At 34.5% G+C, this 17,320-nt stretch overlaps 1 protein-coding gene across 1 annotated transcript in view; it reads right to left on the reverse strand.

Moving 5' to 3' along the window:
* Positions 1 to 17,320, reverse strand: part of LOC150086369 (small G protein signaling modulator 3 homolog) — a 157,366-nt gene that overhangs the window by 87,112 nt on the left and 52,934 nt on the right. The window contains exons 8-11 of the mRNA XM_090371336.1: positions 15,892 to 16,037; positions 9,652 to 9,879; positions 8,375 to 8,560; positions 3,326 to 3,481 (exon numbers count right to left, since the gene is read on the reverse strand). Of these exons, the coding sequence (XP_090227462.1) occupies positions 3,326 to 3,481; positions 8,375 to 8,560; positions 9,652 to 9,879; positions 15,892 to 16,037 (716 nt within the window). The remainder of the gene's footprint in view (positions 1 to 3,325; positions 3,482 to 8,374; positions 8,561 to 9,651; positions 9,880 to 15,891; positions 16,038 to 17,320) is intronic.

Consider the following 17,320-nt stretch of genomic DNA (forward strand, 5'->3'; position numbering starts at 1 on the left):
GATGTTTGTTGTTTTTTTGTTATCATTCCTTTGTTGTTTCATTATGTATTATATTACTTAGGTGGTTTTTGATAAATCTGTCTGGAATTCTGTACTTAGTAAGCTTGTCTTTTAATATCCCAAGTGCTTCAGATCTATTTCTACTGTTGCATATTCTTATTATTCTTATTGCTTGTGATTATATTATATTTCTCTGTATTTTGATTGGTATATTGGAGCTCCAATAGCTCAGGTGTATCATTTCGAAGTTATAATCTTCTCTCTTATCGTATATTCCTATTTCTACTTGGTTATTCTTCTTAATATTTATTTTGAGATCTAAAAATGTTACTTATGTGTTGTTGTTGTTATTTGGTTTTTAGGAGCATTAGCAACTAAGGCCATATTGCTCCGGGGATATGCGGTGGTTATTCCCTGACCTTTCCGCATCCTCTGTATTTGGTGGTTACAGGCTCGAACCCCGGTGTAATCAAGAAGTGTGTGCTACGCACTGCTGCTCCTGCCTACCTGGCTATGGAGGCACAACGTATGTGTTGTCTATGTTCATTTTTTTATTAATGTCAGATCCATGAGACAGATATCCTTTTTGACCTCTTCTCAGTTGCTGTCAAAAGAAATCATGTTGTCGATGTATTTGTATGTCTTTATTTAGTTGCTGTTCTTTTTATTGTATTCTTTTTTGTAGTGATGTAGGAAAAGGTTTTCTGCCAGTACTGAAATCTGGATCCGACTATTACACTTTTATATATGTCTCTGCCATCATATATGTAGTTCTTGAATATGCAGAAATCTGTATACACTGCCCATTGGCTTTCATTTATTTTTAATTTTTCTTTGTGATCTTTAAAGTATGTGTCCAATACTATTTTGAGTTTGTCTAGTGGGATGGCAGTGATTAGTTTGCCAAAATCAAGTGTTTCTATATTGAGGATATTAGCATTAGTTAAAGCATATGATGCAAGAAAGCAAACTTATACAGCATCAGCCAAAAAAAAAAAAAAAAAAAACTTCCCATTTCGCCCATCCAGTCACTCCAAATGTTTGTCTAGTTCAGTCTTAAATTTATTTAAATTATCAACTTCCACAACAATAAATGGAAGTCTGTTCCAGCAATCACTCACTGGCTAAAGGCAAACTGCCACACATCTATTCTACAACTGTTGTCTTTCCTCAATTTGAATCTATGCTCCCTCAGGTTCTTAGTCTGAGAAAGTGGAAATATCTCATCAGCATTGAGCCTGCTCACACCATTCAAGGCCTTATACACCTTGATCAGATCACCTCGCAGGTGCCTAGTCTCCAGATGCTAAAACTTGCAAAACTTAAGCCTTTCTTCGTAAGTGCATCCTTTGTTCCTCTCACCGATCTTGTTGCCCTTCTCTGTACTCATTCTAGCAACTCTACATCCTTCCTAAAATGAGGCCTCCAGACCTGTACGCAGTACTGAAGGTGTGACCTGACCATTGCCTTATACAAAGGAATAATCACCTCCTTGTCTTTGCTAGCAAAATTCCTATATATCATTGACAAAACTCCAAGCCCTGCTCTGGCAGCCCGTCTGCACTGCTCAGAGAACTTCATATCTGACTGCACAATTATCCCCAGGTCTTTTTCATTCTCCACCTGCTTGAGTGTAGTACCACACAGTTGGTACATGTCTCTTGGGTTACTGCTAACCATATGCAGTACTTTGCATTTGTCAATGTTAAACTTCAGTTGCCACTTCTCAGCCATCTGCCTAACTTTTTTAGATCCTGTTGCTGTAGCATACTGTCTTTAGTGTCATTAACATACCCTGCCAACCTTTGTATCATCTGCAAACTTGGACATTAAGCCTGATATACCTTCATCTATATCACTGATAAATACACAAAACAACAATTGGCCCAGCACCAAACCCTGGAGGACTCTACTAATAACATTAGTCCACATAGAGCATTGTCCATTTATTACCACTCTCTGCCATTTCCCACTCAACCATCCCTTTACCATTTGTATTATGGTTGTCTTTGATATATTTTAACCCTTCAGTGTTACTATTTATTATCCATGTTTTGTCTATGTCCATATACATTTGCTTTAGAATTTTTTTCAAACTTATTGGTGATTACACTGGTGTAGCAGTTTCTTCCACTGATAATGTATCTGAAACTAATTGATGTTTTAAAAAATTTGGATATCATATACAAGAACAGTACATTGGTATTGTCTATTCTTGCTTTTAATTTTTTGTGTAGTGCCAGTATCTAGTTCACTGTGCTTCTTATGTTGTTGCTGACCCTCTTGTATGTATTGCTTTTTGTAATTTCATCTTTCAGTGTTTCCGAGTAGAATTTATTACAAATGATGGCAAATTTATTGATGGCGTTAACTATGCTCGTAATTACAAATTTATTTTGTAATTCTTTAATCTGCCTATTTATGTTTGTATTATTAACTATTGCAGTTTGTTCATGTTCAATGCTTTTGATCAAGTTTGTGCTGTCGTCCAATATGCACCTTATCCAGCCATTAAATTCCTCAATAGGTGTTGCGTTTCATATTTAAGGGATAATTTGTAACTGAACTGTATATCTCTTTTCTAACTTTTTAAAAATTATTCTTGTAGTTAAGCCTATATTTAAAACCATGTTTCATAAAGTTTCTTAGTTCTTCATTTTCTATAATTTCTAGATCGCATGTAATAACATGTCTGTGGTCTGTATTTATGAACCTCTGCATATAAGAAAAATAACAAAAATAAAACCATAGGCATAACTTCATCAGGAACGATGCATGCCTAGTTTCCCCAAAAGTTCATATTTCTTTAGTGAACCATTCAGAGAAAGCCAAATGTTTTTAAATACAATAAGCTTCTACTGCCAAACATAGGAAAATAAAATTACAAAATGTAAATTCTGATGTTGAACAGTGGCAAAATGACAAACCTAAACAATGTAAATATGCAAAATGAAATAAAACCAAATCATACTAAAAAGGAATAAAACAAAATAACTAACTGAAACAATATCATTCAACACAACTAAATGACAAAACGAGACACAAAAAAAATTTACTAAAGAAATAGGGAAGGTAGAAATGACAACACAAAACACATATGAACACTGTTTACTGCTCATATAAGTTGTATTAAATTAAATCATAGAGAAACATATACAGTATTATCACAAGATGATTCAAATGAAAATAACTACTTTTCCACCATATGAAACTGACAAAATTGTTTAATTTCAGTTTAATCAGTTAATGAGTTTTTTAAAGATAATATTAAAATACTTATAATACTGATTTTATTCCCTAGCACATCCAAGAAGTAAATATTTACCGTTATAATATCATTTTTTCTGAAACCAAGTTCATCATCATCATGCCTTTCAAAATCCAGCAGGGCTTTACCACGTCTACGCCGGTTACGGGAAACACTGGCAAATATTTCTGTGTCTTTAGCATGGCCTTCCATTGAGTAATCAGCTGTAAGATTCTAAGAAATACATAAAATAATGCAAATATCCTTGGCAAAGTCAAAAATACACAGATTAAGAACTATAGGTAGTCGTAAAAAATTATGTTAATATTATACATGTTACATTTTGACAGAATTAAAATCAGTACTGATTTTAATCCTGTCAAAGTTTTAATCCTGCTCCTGATCTGTCCTCAGAAACTGACATTGTTTGCAAGGCTGAATCTAAAAAGTAGTTAGCAGATAGTTGAAAGATATCTTCACTGCCAAAAATGATATAGATTCATCATCATGATCTGCTTACAAAGTAACAGTCTCTAAGGGTAATCTTCCTCTAACTAAGAAATCAAAAGTACTCAAAACAGCTGAAAGATGCTTATCACATTCTTTGATATTGCAGAAATAGATAACTGATACAAGCAACATCAGAACTAAGATATGTTAACATAATCTAAGCTCATACAACTTGTTTAAATTCTCAAGTTACATGAGTTCAAGATATGCAAGTTTGAACATACACAAATTGTATTCTAAGGAGTAGTCTTAACAATATGTAGCATTCTCCTGAATTCCTTTAGAAGGAATATTTATTTGCAAGAAAAAGCCTTAAAGTTGTACAAACTGTACTGTACTGTACTCATTTAAATAAAAACATAATTTAATTGCACAAATATTTTTAAAACTGCATATTTTATGCACAAATGTTTAAAAAAAAACCCACCACAAAGCAAAATATTCATGAAGTATCCTGCATCTGCATTGTATGTTGGAGTAAGTATGTTACAATTTCATCTATTTTTTTTTTTTTTTTAAACTTCCACTGTTGGCTTTTCTAATGACCTTTTTAACTTGAGATTGAAAACCATGGGACTGAGTCAATCTGGATTGGAGAGGGAAGAGATTTTTTTGGGCTTTCTTTGTACAATGACTGAATTTAGTCAGCCTCTGACAGAGGTCACTTTACAAAAATATCTGGTTTTCCTTCTGTTAAAATGGAATAAAAAGTTCTAAAAGTAGGGTGGTACCCCCCCCCCACCGACAAGTGGATTAAAAATCCAAAGCCACATGCACTCCCACCTAAAAGTTTGGAACCATATGACAACAGTTTTTGGTAATCTTTTTGAAATTAATATGACAATTTAAGGTTTAATATAAAAAGAAAGAAAAAAAACCACACTACAAAGCATTTTAAGATTTTTTATTAAACATTGAAAAAGTTACAGCAAAGAAACTGAAATAATTAATATTAACATCTATACTGATTTTTCATGAAAATATCCTCCACGAAATTTTATCATCGCCTTACAGAGATGTGGCATTCTGGCACTTAATCTTATAATAATGTTTGACTAACATTATTCCAAGTGATCTGCAAGGTTCCCATAAATTTTGTAAAGATTGGTAGACTTCACAAACTTGACAATCTAGATGATCCCTTAAAAGCTCTACTGGGTTTAAGTCAAGCGATTGGGCCACTACATAATTTTCAATACCTCCTCCCCCACTGTTTAGTTGCGAGAAAGTCCCAGCACAGATTAGAGCTGTGCTTCAGGTCATTGTCTTGTTGTAATATAAAATTTCTTCCACAAAGTCAAAGTCCAGAGGATATTGTATTATGTTCAAGAATGTTTTTATAGCCTTCTTTTCTTAAAATTTAAAATTTCTTTAATTCTGATGATCCCACCTACTCCTCGAAAACAGAATGGAACCACCACAGTGCTCAACTGTATGCACTAAGCAATGTGACACATTTGATCATCTTATATGAACTACAGGATTGGATCCAAAAACTTCAAATTTGGATTCAAATTTGAAGTTTGAATCCAAATTTGAATCTGTGGATGGACGAATTTGAACTTCAAATTCATCCATCCACAGTACGTTCTTCAACTGTCCAATATTGATGGCTATTAGCAAAAGCCAACCATTTCTTTCAATTTACTAGTTTTAATAATAAGGGTTTTCAGACCATTACACAACCATAAAGCCCTGCTTGTTTAAGATGAAGCTTTACAGTGGATGTAAACATGGGAGTTTCTCTTTTACTATTAAACTCACTCAGATTTCAGGTGCAGTAAATTGCAGACTGCCTTTAGAAATCAATGTTGTGGTCATATCTTGTGCTTCCATCATTATGTAAAAAAACCCAAAAGAAAAAAATTCAACTAAAAAACTATACGTTGCTTGATACAACTAAATTTTAGTTTTATTTGGTATATTGTAATATATTTTTGTAATTTTAGTTTAAATTTTAAGTGCAACATTTTTAAACATTCAAAATATTCTCTATTTTGATATTTTTGCTACTTTAATCTTTATTAAAGGAATTATAGTTTCAATTAGATGCAGTAAGCATGATGACATGTTACAAGATGTCAGGAGTGATAGGGATAAATAATTGGCAATCGTTCCTAAAAAACAAAATGTGCTGTGACTCACATATATTGTTGTTGAATGTATGCAGAACTTTCTTACCTAATGGGGATTCATTTCTGTATGCAGGATATAGACAGTGCAACAAACTTAAATTAAAACTCTGTACTTTTACAACACATACTTAGATTTCTTAAAGCCTTTGACAGAATACCACATACAAGGAGCATTTGAAAAGTTCATGGTTCTTGAGTATGAAGGGTTTAATTGAGGAGTCATGTTACTTTTGTTACTTTTCAACGTAGCTCCCCTTTGGACTCGATACCCTTTTGCCACTGATGATGCAATGTGTTGATTCCAGCTGCAAAGGAAGTTATCTCTTAGACCTCCAAAATTGCATCCACTGCAGCAATGATGTCACCTTCAGTGGGAAAATGGATGCTGGTCAGGTATTTTTTAAAATTAGGAAATAGGTGAGATTCCAATGGTGAAATCTCATCTGTGAATATGGGATATGGTTAAATATTTAAAACCTGTACTGATGCAGTGTAGCCATGGCAATGACAGAGTTGTGAGGCAGCATGATTTTCCAGTGCAACAAGACTCCTTTGCTAAATTTTTCTCGCCATTTGTCTTTGATGTTTTCACACAAACACTTCAAAGGTGTGCATAATATGCCCCTGTGATGTATCTGGCCTTTCTGAAGGTAATCAACTAACACTTCATTACCATTCCAAAAACCAATGCCATGACCTTAGCAGCAGAAGGAATCGACTTGGCTTTCTTTCTGTGGGGGTGTTTCCCCCGTTTGGACTGCTCCTTGTCTCTTGCTGAAAGTGACAGACCCACATCTCATCCAGGGTCAGAAGCCTTGCAAGAAAATTTGTTGGATCCGGTTGAAAATGATGCAAATGTTCACTTGACTTGATAACCCTTGTGCGTTTTTGATCAATTTTGGAACCCATCATGCTGACACCTTTTTCATAGCAAGAACCTCTGTTATCACGGCCAATAGTTCTTTTCAATATTTATCAATGATATTGATGAAGTTGCAATGGCATATCAGACTTAATGTCGAAGTTTGCAGATGACAGAAAGGTTGGCATGGTAGTTAATGACAGTCATCAAAGTGTTGTTGTTGCTGTGATTTGGCTTTTAGGAGCATTAGCAACTAAGGCCATATTGCTCCAGGGATATGCAGTGGTCATTCCCTGATCTTTCCACATCCTCCGTATTTGGTGGTCATGGGTTCGAACCCCGATCTAATCAAGAAGCATGTGCTTCTCATTGCTGCTCCTGCCCACCTGGCTCCGGAGGTGCCTTCATCAGAGTGAGCTACTGCAAAAAGATCTAGGAAAATTAGGTCAATGGACTGAGAACTGGCAGTTGAAGTTTAATATTGACAAATGCAAGGTACTGCATATGGGTAGCAGTAACCCCAGAGTAAGTTATCAACTATGTGGTACTACACTCAAGGTAGTGGAGAATGAAAGAAACCTGGTGGCAATTGTGCAGTCAGTCACAAAATTCTCTGAGCAGTGCAGACATGCTGTCAGGACGGCTCACGCGGTTTTGTCAATGATATACAGAAACTTTGCTAACAAGGATAAAGAGGTGATTATTTCTTTGTATAAGACCATGGTTAGGCTGCATCTTGAGTACTGTATACAGGTCTGGAGGCCTCACTTTAGGAAGGATGAGGATCTGCTGGAACAGATGCAGAGAAGGGTAACCAGACTAGTGAAGGTAACAAATGGGTGCTCTTACCTAAAAAGGCTTCATTACTGCAGATTGCAGCATCTCAAGACTACGCACCTGCAAGGAGATCGAATTAAGGTGTTTGAAACCTTGAATAGATTGAGTAAGCTAAATGTTAATGGCATTCTTCCACTTGCTGAGGCTACACAAATGAGAGGGCATAAATTCAAAATTTTAGGAAGGATGGTTGCAGGATAGATGTACAGAATTTTGCCTTCAACCAGGAGGTGGTTGATTGTTTGAACAAGCTTCCATCTGTTGTTGTGGAAGTGGATGGGTTGAATAAATTCGAGGAAGAACAAGACAAATTCTTGGAGGGTACAGATGGGTGAACTGTGTAGGGTTTTTTTTTTTTTGGCTGATGCTATATAAGCATGCTTTCTTGCATCATTTGCTATTACTACTACTACTACTATTTCTGGAGTAACACCGACAGAATAAATAAAGAATAAATATAAGTTGTTGCTGTGTTTTTGAGTGAATCATCTTATACCACATTGCACCACCATTACATATTATGTCTTTACATAATATGTAATGGTGGTGTGTAAAAGTGAGACAGAAGAAACTTTCTTTCCTTTTAGTTTGAATGTTCATAACCACCCCTTGTTTTCCTCATTGTTTTAATTCATTCTATCATTTGGTTTACTTTATGATATCACTATGAATCAGTTTATTTTTGCATTCAATCTAGATCCATCAATTGGCAGAGTCAACACTCAAATTTTCATTTTGTGTGTTACGCTTAACATAAAATTTATTTGTTTTGTAAAAACTCACCACTTTTATTTTAGGATCAACTGACTGAAAATGTCTTGCCACTTGTAAAATAGCTTCTCTTAAATCCACAAGAATTTCTGTTTGTCTAATATTTTTGCTACGAATATCATCATCAGTTTCTCCATCTCCAAAAAGTAAAAGCTGGAGCATAGATTTTGAACGCTTTAGTTGACGGCGATTAAGATGCTGCAAGAAAATAAGATAAAAAAATATTAGAAATTTAAAATTATAATGTCATAAAATATGCAAGTATTTATAATGAACTGAAATTCCTCTTACTGAAACAATTATATCTAAAGAACCTAAATGTTTCGGTATAAGCAACACTTTTGAGAATTAATCTCTCCACAAAACTACACTTGTTTTTTTCAGACTATGTCTTCTATCTGACACACTTGGTCTTAGGCCATCACTACAATTTGTCATTTTAAAACACTTCATAGTCTCAAAGAACAAATTGCAGAAGTATTTACAAAATTTCATTTAAAATATGCTCTGCCACAGTAGTTGCCCATCTTTTTACCTAATAATCCAACTTGTCCATACATCATAATTCCTGATTTTATTCATAAATGCTAAATAGAATTCATAAGAACAAGTTTGTTATTTGGTTTTTAGGAGCATTAGCAACTAAGGCCATATTGCTCCAAGGATATGCGGTGGTCATTCCCTGACCTTTCCATATCCTCCATATTTGGTGGTCATGGGCTCAAACCCCGGTCTAATCAAGAAGCGTGTGCTATGCACTGCTGCTCCTGCCCACCTAGCTATGGAGATGCCATAAGAACAAGTATAGATCATTATCATGATTTTATCAAAGTATAGTAGTATTTTTTACACCACCCTAATTTGCTGCAACTCCAAAAGTATAGGGTGTGACATCTGTTGCTTGAGAGATAATATAAAAATTAATTTTATATAGGTTAATAAAACTAGTTCAGAAGTACATTCAACAATGGGTATTAAAAATATTTCTGTTGTATCCTGAACTCATAATGAAAATTAAAGTAAAAAATACAAAAAACATGTGCACAAATATGCAAATGCATTTTCAATAACTTCATCAGACTATAAAAATCAAAACAGATAATCAAGGTATGAAAGAAAAGCATAAAAAAAGCATTAGAGAAAAACTAACATTTTTCTCTAATGCTTTTTTTGTTTTAAATCTTGTTTTTCAGAATTATTTTGGGGCACTTTTCCTTATTTATTTTATCCAATTTCAGCAAACATTTTCTCTCAACAAGAGTAATTTAATTAACAGCAATAAGTTATACCTGTTTTGGTAGGTTCCTAGCATTTTCTGGATTAAGTAAAGCTCCTTGATCAGCCATTAAATATGCAAGATGTTTTCTTCTGTGAGTTTCTATAACCATATCTGTGAGAGATGATGCTAAGCGAAAAGATGAATTAAACAAATGTTCAACATCATCTATTTCTCCTGGGATATCTGATAAAGCATTAAAAATTTGTGCTGAGTTTTCCAAATATTTAAGTTCTGGTTCCTAAAAGCAATAGAATCATCTGTTAGGAAAATAAGTCTAAAAGGATAAAATAAGACATTTTAATACAATTTTATATATTAATCAGAAATATTGAAACAATTATGGACAGTCCATAACTATCCATAATTAAAATATGGATAGTCATAACCAACATTTAAGTCAATTATTCATAAGTAAATAATGTCTAATTAGATAAACAATGTATTCAGAGTCAAATTCCCCTGAAGAAATGAAGGACAGAGACCATCGAATAAATCACTGCAATATATAATTGTAAAAGTATGACATATGAACAGCCTTGGGAGAACTACTTTTAATTTGAGAAAATTTTTTAATAGCTTTGTTAATTTTCATTGAATTTTATTATTTATTTATGTCCATAGAACTAGTTGGAGGGTGGTGTATACATATGAGCTATCCTCCAACTTGCTCTACATATATTGCAGCACAAAATGAAAAGCATCTGGATAGAAAAAAAAAATTGTTTATATAAAGTATGATCCTCATGGGCTTTAATGACATCAATAACCCTCAGGGGTATACTTTCTACAAGTTTTTGGTATGTGGAGACTGGAATCTTCCTGCAATCCTCAACTCTGCAGCTAATTGTCTGCTTGAGCTAGAAAATCTTGTCCTGACCGTTAACTGTGCCTCCAAAACCATGCCAAAATTGTTCAAAATGGATTCAGATCTGGCCAGGATATTACAAGGTCATCATGTTATTCTTTTGAAACTAATGTTGTATTGATTTTTTTTCATGACAGAGCTGATATAAATATGGTGTTCTCCAAAGGACTCCACAACACAGTTAAGGAAAACTTATTCAGAATGTCACAATATAAAGTTGCATTCATGATTTAAATAAAAATAACAGGTGAAGTAAGCCTGAGCCACATAAATCAGGTTCATACCATCACACTACCACCTTCACACTTCATTTTTGGTGCGGTGCAATCTTGATGAATCCACTCATTGGAAATAGGCACACATTCAAGTGCAACTACATGATGCTTGAGGTGCATGGCATGATTCATTATTCCACATCACATATTTACTGTTCATTTTTGCTTCAAATATCTGTTAAGATAATCTCTCTCTCTCTCTCTCTCTCTCTCTCTCTCTCTCTCTCTCTCTCTCTCTCTCTCTCTCTTTCCTTTCTGCATATCCACTGCATCTTAAGTTTGCTTGACTTACCTTTGATTGGATACTTCTTACTCAAATTTTGTCATAGGTTGTCATTTGTAATATGGTTCTGCCATTGCTTCATTCTGTTAATTTCATTTATTTTTTTTTATTGAAAACTGTCATTGTTTTACAAAAACTCTGAACAATGCTTCTCTAAGATACTAAAAGATGTGGAATTAAGTAGTAGTAGTAGTAGTAGTAGTAGTGGCATGTGATGCAAGAAAGCAAGTGTATGAGCTTATGCAACATCAGCCAAAAAAAAAAAAAAAAATCACACCATTCCCTCCAAATGCCTGTCCAGTTCTTCCTTAAATTTATTTAACCTATCAACTTCCACAACGACAGATGGAAGTTTGTTCCAGCAATTAACCATCCGCTGGCTAAAGGAAAATTTTCCGCACATCTATTCTACATCTGTCTTTTCTTAATTTGAATTTATGCCCCCTTAGGTTAGTAATCTGAACAAGTGGAAGGATCCCATCAGAATTCAGCATGCTCAACCCATTCAAGGCCTTATACACTTCAATCAGATCACCGCACAGGTGCCTAGTCTCCAGCCACTGCAATTTGCAGAACTTAAGCCTCTCTTGGTAAGAGGATCCCTTCATTCCCCTCACCAACCTTGTTGCCCTTCTCTGTACAGGCTCAAGCAAATCTACATGCTTCCTAAAATGAGGCCTCCAGACCTGCATGCAGTACTCAAGGCTTGGCCTGACCATTGCTTTATACAGATATATAGCAAAATTCCTATATATCATTGACCTGCCCCATGACCTGCCCTGGCAGCCTGTCTGCATTGCTCAGAAAACTTCATATCTGACTGCACAATTACTCCCAGGTCATTTTCTACCATCTTAAGTGTAGTTTAACAGACCAGTTAGTTTAACTTCTGTTCCGGGTAAAATAATGGAGTCGCTGGTTAAAGATGCATTGCAGGATCATCTAGACAAGACTGCAGCAATAATTCAGACACAGCATGGGTTTGTTAAGGGAAAGTCTTGTCTGACAAATTTGATAGGACATTATGATGTGGTTACAAAGGAACTGGATGCGAAAAATAATTTTGATATCATATATTTGGATTTCAGGAAAGCTTTTGACACTATTGCGCATGGAAGACTATTGTACAAATTGGAGCAGAATGGTATTAAGGGTAAGTTGCTACAATGGATAAAAGGATGGTTAAGTGCTAGAAGACAGAGGGTGGTAATCAATGGGTGCTGCTCTTCTTGGACTAATGTTATTAGTGGAGTCCCACAGGGTTCGGTGTTAGGTCCACTGTTGTTTTGTATATTTATCAATGATATTGATGAAGGTATATCAGGCTTAATGTCGAAGTTTGCAGATGATACAAAGGTTGGCAGGGTTGTTAATGACAGTAATGGCAGTGTGCTACTGCAACAGGATCTAGATAATTTGGGCAGATGGGCTAAGAAGTGGCAACTGAAGTTTAACCTTGACAAATGCAAAGTACTACATATGGGTAGAAGTAACCCCAGAGAAACGTACCAACTGTGTGGTACTACACTTAAGGTGGTAGAAAATGAAAAAGACCTGGGAGTAATTGTGCAGGCAGATATGAAGTTTTCTGAGCAATGCAGACAGGCTGCCAGGGCAGGTCATGGGGTTTTGTCAATGATATATAGGAATTTTGCTAGCAGGGAAAAGGAGGTGATTATCCCTCTGTATAAGGCAATGGTCAGGCCACAGCCTGAGTACTGCGTACAGGTCTGGAGGCCTCATTTTAGGAAGGATGTAGATTTACTTGAGCGTGTACAGAGAAGGGCAACAAGATTGGTGAGGGGAATGAAGGGATCCTCTTACCAAGAGAGGCTTAAGTTCTGCAAATTGCAGTGGCTGGAGACTAGGCACCTGCGCGGTGATCTGATTGAGGTATATAAGGCCTTGAATGGGTTGAGCACGCTGAATTCTGATGGGATCCTTCCACTTGTTCAGATTACGAACCTAAGGGGGCATAAATTCAAATTAAGAAAAGACAGATGTAGAATAGATGTGCGGAAATTTTCCTTTAGCCAGCGGGTGGTTAATTTCTGGAACAAACTTCCATCTGTCGTTGTGGAAGTTGATAGGTTGAATAAATTTAAGGAGGAACTGGACAGGCATTTGGAGGGAATGGTGTGATTTTTTTTTTTTTTTTTTTGGCTGATGCTGCATAAGCTCATACATTTGCTTTCTTGCATCACATGCCACTACTACTACTACTAGTACCACACAGTTGGTACTTTTCTGTCGGGTTACTTCTACCCATATGCAGTACTTTGCATTTGTCAAGGTTAAACTTCAGTTGCCACTTCTTAGCCCATCTGCCCAAATTATCTAGATCCTGTTGCAGTAGCAAACTGCCATTACTGTCATTAACAACCCTGCCAACCCTTGTATCATCTGCAAACTTTGACACTAAGCCTGATATACCTTCATCAATATCATTAATAAATATACAAAACAACAGTGGACCCAACACTGAACCCTGTGGGATTCCACTAATAACATTAGTCGACGAAGAGCAGCACCCATTGTAGATTGCTATCTGAGCAGGATCATCATCGTAAGAGTAACCCTTTGTTCCATTCACTAATCTTAGTTAAACCATTTTTTAAAACTTGCTTACTTCAATCCTCACTACATATTTGTCATTTCTTTTCCAAACTTTTATTCCCTTCAAACAATTACCCTTGATGCCATATTTTGTTTAAATTGAAAGAGCAGACTTCTAGGTACTGTCAAATGTCCTTTTAAGATCAACAAATCAAAATTATTGGATCTTTTTATGTTCCCATGACTTTTCTAAATTTGTCTTAGTGCAAATATTTGATTTAGGCAATGCCTAAAAACTGACTGTTCTTCCTCAAGGTTAAAATTAGTGACACATCTAATCCTCTCTCTTTTAAGATAATGTTTGTTATTTGGTTTTTAGGAGCATTAGCAACTAAGGCCATATTGCTCCAGGGATATGTGGTGGTCATTCCCTGACCTTTCCGCATCCTCTGTATTTGGTGGGCATGGGCTCGAGCCCTAGTCTAATCAAGAAGCATGTGCTATGCGCTGCTGGTTTTTAAGATAATTGCACAGATTTTTACCTAGTACATTAAACAGTGAAATTCCCCTGTAATTTTCACTTTCAGCTTTATTTCTCTTTTTTATATAATGGTGCAATTAATACATTTCTCTAAACCTTTGGAATTTGTCCTTTGAAAAACAATCTTTGGTTAATTTATTGGCATTGCCATTTACACAAACTATTTTCTCTCTAGCTTTCAGCATTTCAGATCTAATTTAATCTAACCTTTTCATACTCAATATTTTTCATGATCTTTACTACCTTTAGCAAGCTCAATGCTGATGGCATTCTTCCTCATGCTCAGACTACACACATGAGAAGAATAAATTCCAATTGAGGAAGGATGGTTGCAGGACAGATGTGAGAAGTTTGCCTTCAGCAAGGTTGATTGCTGGAACAAACTTTCAACTGTTGATGTGGAAGTGGGTATTTTGAATAAATTGAAAGGACTAGACAAATTATTGGAGGGAATGGACAACAGGTCACATGGAAAATTTTTTTTTTGGCTGATGCTTTATAAGCTTGCTTTCTTGCATAATTTGCCATTACTAATATCCCACACAGAAATAGAACCCAATATTTCTCCCATTTATTTATCATTGTATTTTCAACTAGTTACTTAATACTCTTCCTACAGAATACAGTGTATTATGTTTTCTTGTTTCTATTATGCTCCCACCGTGAAATAAATTTGTGTCTATCTTTATGCTGAAATACAGTGTTTACAATTAAAATTTCATTTAAATCTTTTCCTCTTATTAAATTACTTTGGTTTCTTCATCTTTTCTTCTTCTTCAGTGATGATCTTCATTTATAGCAAATCATCAAAGTATTTACTTCCCCTCCTTTCTAAAATATCCTTTTATGTTTTGCCTTCACCTTATTATTTCCAAGTACCTTAAAGTTCCCCCTTCCTAAAATTTAAAAGTCATTAAAATTTTTGATACTTTTTCCAGCTTTCTATCTTGTTTCCCATCTTTCCTGAAATATTCTCAAAATTTTTCTTTAGTCTCTTTTAGACATCTGAGTCCCCATATTCCAATAAGGATTTAATTTTACAAGTTGCAAGCCAAAAGTTTCCATACTAGCTGTGGGGCAACAACCACATGCAATATAGCAATGTGCCACTAGATACTGCTGAACTAATTCATTGTGAGTTACTATAGCAAGTTTCACATGAATAGGATGATGTGTTTTTGTACAAATGGTGTTTAAGTGTGTTTCTGTTGAAACACACTTAAACTTGGTTACAAAAGTCTTGAGACTTTTGTAACCAAGTAACAAATAAAGAATTTGTAAGTAACAAATGTTAAGGAACAGTGAATTTGCATCAAATTTTGTAATAAACTTGGAAAAACAGATTCAAAAACTTAGACATTGTTTAAAGAAGCATTTGGTAATAATGCTATAGACAGAATACAAACTTTTCAATGGCATTTACAATTCTAAGAAGAATGCTTACAAGGTAATGGTTATTTCCAATCTAGAATTCTTTATAAATATCATTATATTTTCAACAAGTTTCTTAAGACTTCTGTAGAATATAGTGAATTATGTTTTTACTATTTCTTTACACTCTCACCAAGAAATAAAATTGTGTCAAAGTTTCTGCTGGAATACAGTGTTTGTGATTAAAATCACATTGCTTGCACATAATTCTCTTGCTATTATTATTAACAGATTTGCCATAAACAATTTATGGCAAATTTTTATTATATATTTAACGAAAAGAAAAGAAAATGACCTACTTTGATTTTTATCATTCCTAAAGTAACTTGAAAGAGGACAAGCGACCCTTCATAGAAGAATAAATCCCAAATGCGCAGAAGAATTTTTGTATGAACCACACTAGCAAACAATGTAAGATACCAGTGAAGAGTAATGAGTGACAGCTCTATAAATAGAGAAACAAGTTAAGAATTAAAAATCACATATTAAGTTAAAATGAAATTAGTGTTTTAGATTATAAAAGCACAAACTGCATTTTACATTAATTTATATTATGAAAAATATTTCTTTAAATATAAAAATAATTTTTTTTTATCAAAATCCCAAACACAAACGGTATTAGAACCTACAGTACTTAGTATTGTACATGGGTTGAGAAGATGATATTTGTCGATATTAAACTTGAATATCTTTAGATTATAATTTTCAGGAAATATATGAAGGGAAGTTGTTCCAGAAAATGGAAGTTGAAGAAATAAATGAGGAAGAAGAAAAGTTGGTTCTGTGAGTTTGAAGATGGACAGTAAAAGAATGTTGACTGGTTGCAGCAAAAGTCGGGACTTATTTGGAAGAAAGAGGGTGGGGAGGATTGCATAAGCCAATTCAGAAAAACAGCACCCATGGAAGTATCCATAGAAAAGCCATGCAGCAGAAACAGAACATCCATGAGACAAAAAGTGGAGAAACTGTAAGAGATGGGTCATTAATTAACTCAATTGCCCTCTTTTGAAGGTTAGAATGTGATATCATCTGAAATTTCATTAGCTATTGAAGTTTCATTGAAGGCAATTGAAGTTTAATATCGACAAATGTAAGGTACTGCATATTGGTAGCAGTAATTCCAAAATAATATATCAACTCACTGTCCTGCTTCAAACTCACAGAACTAACTTTTCTTCTTCTTCCACATCCCTTCAACTTCCATTTTCTGGAACAAACTGCCTTCATAAGTAATTCCTGAAAATTACAATCTACAGATATTCAAGTCCTAACAGCAAGTATCTTCTCAACTTTCCACACAAGTATGGTACTGAGTACTATAGATTCCAATGGCATTCTTGAGTGGGGTTTTCAATAAAAAGAAACCATACCTTGTATTTCTTATTGAAAGATAAATTTTTTGTAACTATTCTGGCTATATTTCACTCTTTCTTTAACCTGGCAATGACTGTGATGTAAATGACAGATGTCCTACTTTCGTTTTTAATGCTGGAAAATTGTTCTGCATTTTTGAATTCTGCTTTGAGTATACGAATGCTTGAACTTTTACTAATAGATTACAATACTTATTAAATATATTTTTTTAGTGAAATATTTGAAAATTTAAACTGCTCTGTTTTTGCACCTGTCATTTTCAATGAAATTAAAAAACAATTATTAATTCTACTAAAAATAAGAAATAACATTAGAAACATAAAATATAAGCATGCGACTCTTAGTCACCTCCAT

Source organism: Mastigoproctus giganteus, chromosome 4, assembly GCF_048544385.1.
Source record: "Mastigoproctus giganteus isolate SK-2022 chromosome 4, ASM4854438v1, whole genome shotgun sequence".
Lineage (NCBI taxonomy): Eukaryota > Metazoa > Arthropoda > Arachnida > Uropygi > Thelyphonidae > Mastigoproctus > Mastigoproctus giganteus.